This window comes from Folsomia candida, unplaced genomic scaffold (assembly GCF_002217175.1).
Source record: "Folsomia candida strain VU population unplaced genomic scaffold, ASM221717v1 Fcan01_Sc034, whole genome shotgun sequence".
Lineage (NCBI taxonomy): Eukaryota > Metazoa > Arthropoda > Collembola > Entomobryomorpha > Isotomidae > Folsomia > Folsomia candida.
Genome location: NW_019091226.1, coordinates 1,511,427 through 1,515,287, shown reverse-complemented (window position 1 = coordinate 1,515,287; position 3,861 = coordinate 1,511,427). Strand labels below are relative to the sequence as shown.

Sequence of the window (3,861 nt, the reverse complement as noted above, 5' to 3'; positions counted from 1 at the left end):
GGGTTTCGAATATACAGCAGTTCAATTAGCGAGGATAGGTACCGATTTTTCATGCCACAAACCTTATTGAAATATCGCTGGGGAATGAGTGAGTTTGACGCACAAATTACAATGCGGCATAATATTTGGACGGACGCACTGTCACATGAAGTTCGTACCGCGGTTATTGCCGTCAGAAGTCATCGTTGGTGTGCCGCTCGGAAAACTATGATTAAGCTGAAGGATATTCCGTCAGTGTTCTGCGAAGGTTTGAATTGGACGTCGTTCTACACTCTCAATAATTTTTGGACAATATTGTTACCGGCGGAGATACTATGCAATTCTACCGGGTGGTAACACTATAGTAACAAATTGTCTTCTGTGGGTAAGAAATTGCCTTTGGTATCGGTAATATTTTTATTACCTGTGCGTTGACATTGGAGGCGGAGCAGGATTTAGCCTCTGTATATATGTTACCCTTCGGTGATAAATTATTACCAGAGCAGTAGAGTTGCATACTACCTCCGCCGGTAACAATATCATCAAAAAATTATTGAGAGTGTACAAGGATAATCACAACCTGCTCACCCAGGCTGAACTAGAGTTTAGCAATACTGAGCTTGGCAGGATAGCAGAAATATCGGATGTACGGCGTTCCTCTCTAATTTCTGAGATTGTGGGGAAATGTGATAAAACCGCGTTGGTCGCACCGACCGTTTACGTAATGTCAAAGAGCTATGTTCTCAAGATTCTGGGCGGAACAAGTTCGCACTTGAATAGGAAACCGTACGTGAAAAGTATTGGGACTGCTTTTTCTAGAAGTATTTACATAAGGATTGTAAAATGGGGGGCCGTAAGTGAAGCGTTAAAGGAGAAGATTGATAAAATCGTTGAAAGCGGGTTGTACCGGTTTTGGGAAGCTTTTCTAATACATGTTCAAACCGTTGGTGGAATCGGGAGAAAGGGGGAGGAATCATTTTCTCAACAGCAACTGAATTCTAACATTCTTACGGTGTTTTTCATATTAAGTATCGCTGTAAGCCTCTGTGTTGTGATTTTTCTTGTCGAGGTTATGCCATGGTGGAGAATGAGTATTTTAAAAGTCATGAGAGTTGCTTTCGATCGCTATCTTGCACTTGTTAAGAAGTATCGTAGAAAGGGTACAAGAATCGTAGCAATCCGAGTTATGTGTAACCAGTGACTTAAAAATTTTATTTTAACCCTTATGATAGTTTGCAATGGCAAGAGGTCGCGTTCCGGGACATTTTTTGTACAACTTTGAAAAAAATCGACGCACGTAAAATAAGTCGTAGCACAAATCTAAGATCTCTTTAATTTAATTTTCGATCTAAGATTTTGTGGATAAATTCTGGTGAAGCTAAAAGGCGGTTCTATCGCTAAAATGATTTTTAGTATGTATCTAATGTACAGGAAGTGCTGGTATTAGATGTAAGATACAATTTGTCTGCACATCCCAGCTCCATTAATTGATTGATTGTTTGATTGATTAGGTTAATACTTAAATAATAATTGAATAACAATTTTCCAACATTATAGGGAAATTTAAAAATATACATTTCCCAATTTATTGATTTTTAGTGTCATTTACTTATAATGCTACCGAACAATGTATGTACGTCTTACTAAAGTCAAGTTAAACAATGAAACCCAATTGGCCATACAAAGTTTTCATAGCAGCCAGAATCTGCCCATAATACACATTTCCACAAAATTTAGTAATAATGGCTAACTGTTTTAACGCAAAAGTGTCAATCTTCACAATTCTGAAGAGTTCAGCCCAATCTGCGAAGGGAAGTAGACATACCCCGCCTGGGGTTGACACGACATAACAAATTGGATGCGACCTGTGCGCAACTTCCGCAATTTTACTGCAATTCATGGAAACGTCACGATTGGCGATTGGTTCAAGGGCCCTTTGCAAGCAGGACATTGTGCTCCAAATCCAAATTTGTCCTTTTCGGGTAAATTTTGACACATTTTTAGTAAATATAATGCAATATTTTTCCCCATAGCCGGTCGCGTAACCCTGTGCTCCGCACGGAATGGCCTTCTCAAGACAACGCGAGTAGAAAGAACAGTCCCGTTCGTACGATACGCATCGGGACAAAGTTTGTGCTGAAATTTTAGTCGTATTCGCTGATTCGAGATCAAGGGAAGTTATATCAAATGCAGTTTGTCCTGAAATTATTGAACAATATTTTGTAAATGGTTTGTTACTTAGGGAATTCGCAAAGCCCTGGGAAACATTGTAAAATCCATAAGTTCTGTAAATTACTATAATTTTTGGTATTGTTTGACGAATAGTTATCAGTGCTGCACAGATAATCCGTAATTGATTCATTGATATGACTTGTATGGACTCCTCCAACCGCAGATCGTATGAAATCCACAATTGCGGTATGACCACTAGTTAAATTTAAAAAAAATACAATAAGGTCAGGTAGGTAGATGCTACCAACTGAACATTACATCCTTACAATGGGGACGCAAACCATGCTCAACCCAGATTTTTTTAGCATCTCAATTTGAAGGACAAACTCTTTAGAAACAACATTCATTTAGTGCGGAACTAGCGCAGATGCCCAAAATTCAGAGAATCCACGACGCCGCAATTTCGCCGAAACGCTCGGTCTTCACAAAAAAAACAATGCTAAAAAAGTTTGAGCTTCTTCTGCGAGACAGATTCTGCTCGAAAACCGAGCGTTCTCGTAACCTCGTTACGCCAATAGCGATCTGAATTTTGTGCATCTGCGCAAATTCATCACTAAACAAATGTCGTTTCTAAAGAATTTGTCATTCAAATTGAACTTTTTGAAGAATAATCTGGGCTGAACATCGTTTGAGTCCCCATTGCTAGCAGCCTAGACTTAAATTGAGACAAAAGTTATATACATACACACAAAAATGCAATTCACAATTATATTTACATATAAATACCTACATACATATATGTAAATATGTACATAGTTAATACATACCTTCTAGTAGAATACTGATCACCTCCAATATTTGTGCTAATGATGGATATCAAAATCAATTCAAATCTTGAGAAATCCATTATTACGTACCTACATACGTAACTCTACAATTTGTGCGGCCTCACACTGAAGTGTTTTTAATTTAAATGTCTTAAGCATAAACTTGCAAATATGTTAAACAAATAGATTCACAATTTTTTATTTCAAAGGTAGATAAATTAAAACGTAAACTTAACTATGTAAGAACAACACAAAAGTAAATACGCAGGTTTTCCAAGTAAATACTTATCTATTTATTTGGACTTCCCATTCGGTTCAAAAAACGTCTTTAGTGTATGTATTTATCTGAAAAGTTACAGGCTATTTAACTAAACGATTGCTTGCTGGGTAATTTCCAGTCCTGTGAGAAGATGTGGCACATATGCAAAGATAGGTCATGAAAATAATTGCAAATCCCCGGAATTGGCCTTGCGTGTGAAATCGTTTTATTGCTACCAGGATAAATTTTTTCTCACCATGCAAATAAAGCAAATAAACTTTTTTATTTAATTCTTCGTGTTTTTCCTTCTACCTGTTTATTAAGCATGAATACTTGGACATGTTGTATGTATTCGCATGATGCACAATGGATCTAAACTTTATCCAGTAGATTTAAGATTGTCCAGCATTGATAAGGACGGCATATTGTACAATAATTATACAAATTTACATACGTACTGGAATTGCTGGAAAATATGTACGAAGGGTATGTACTTAGGTAGGTGTGGATCCATCCATAAATTACGTAAAGCAAACATCGCTAAAATTGTCAAGCTTTGTTACGTTTATAGCTTTATTTGGTTATACTACATACGTTTTAACATATACATATATATATATATAA

General features: G+C 36.9%; 1 protein-coding gene across 1 annotated transcript; it reads right to left on the bottom strand.

Annotated features, from left to right (window-relative positions):
* Nucleotides 1–1,286: 1,286 nt before the first annotated feature.
* Nucleotides 1,287–3,337, bottom strand: LOC118439352. Its single transcript, XM_035860603.1, has 3 exons — nucleotides 2,979–3,337; nucleotides 2,276–2,406; nucleotides 1,287–2,178 (listed from the first exon to the last, which is right to left on the bottom strand). The coding sequence occupies exons 1-3, from the start codon at nucleotides 3,056–3,058 to the stop codon at nucleotides 1,634–1,636; spliced, it is 756 nt and encodes a 251-aa protein (XP_035716496.1). The 5' UTR covers nucleotides 3,059–3,337; the 3' UTR covers nucleotides 1,287–1,633.
* Nucleotides 3,338–3,861: the final 524 nt, after the last annotated feature.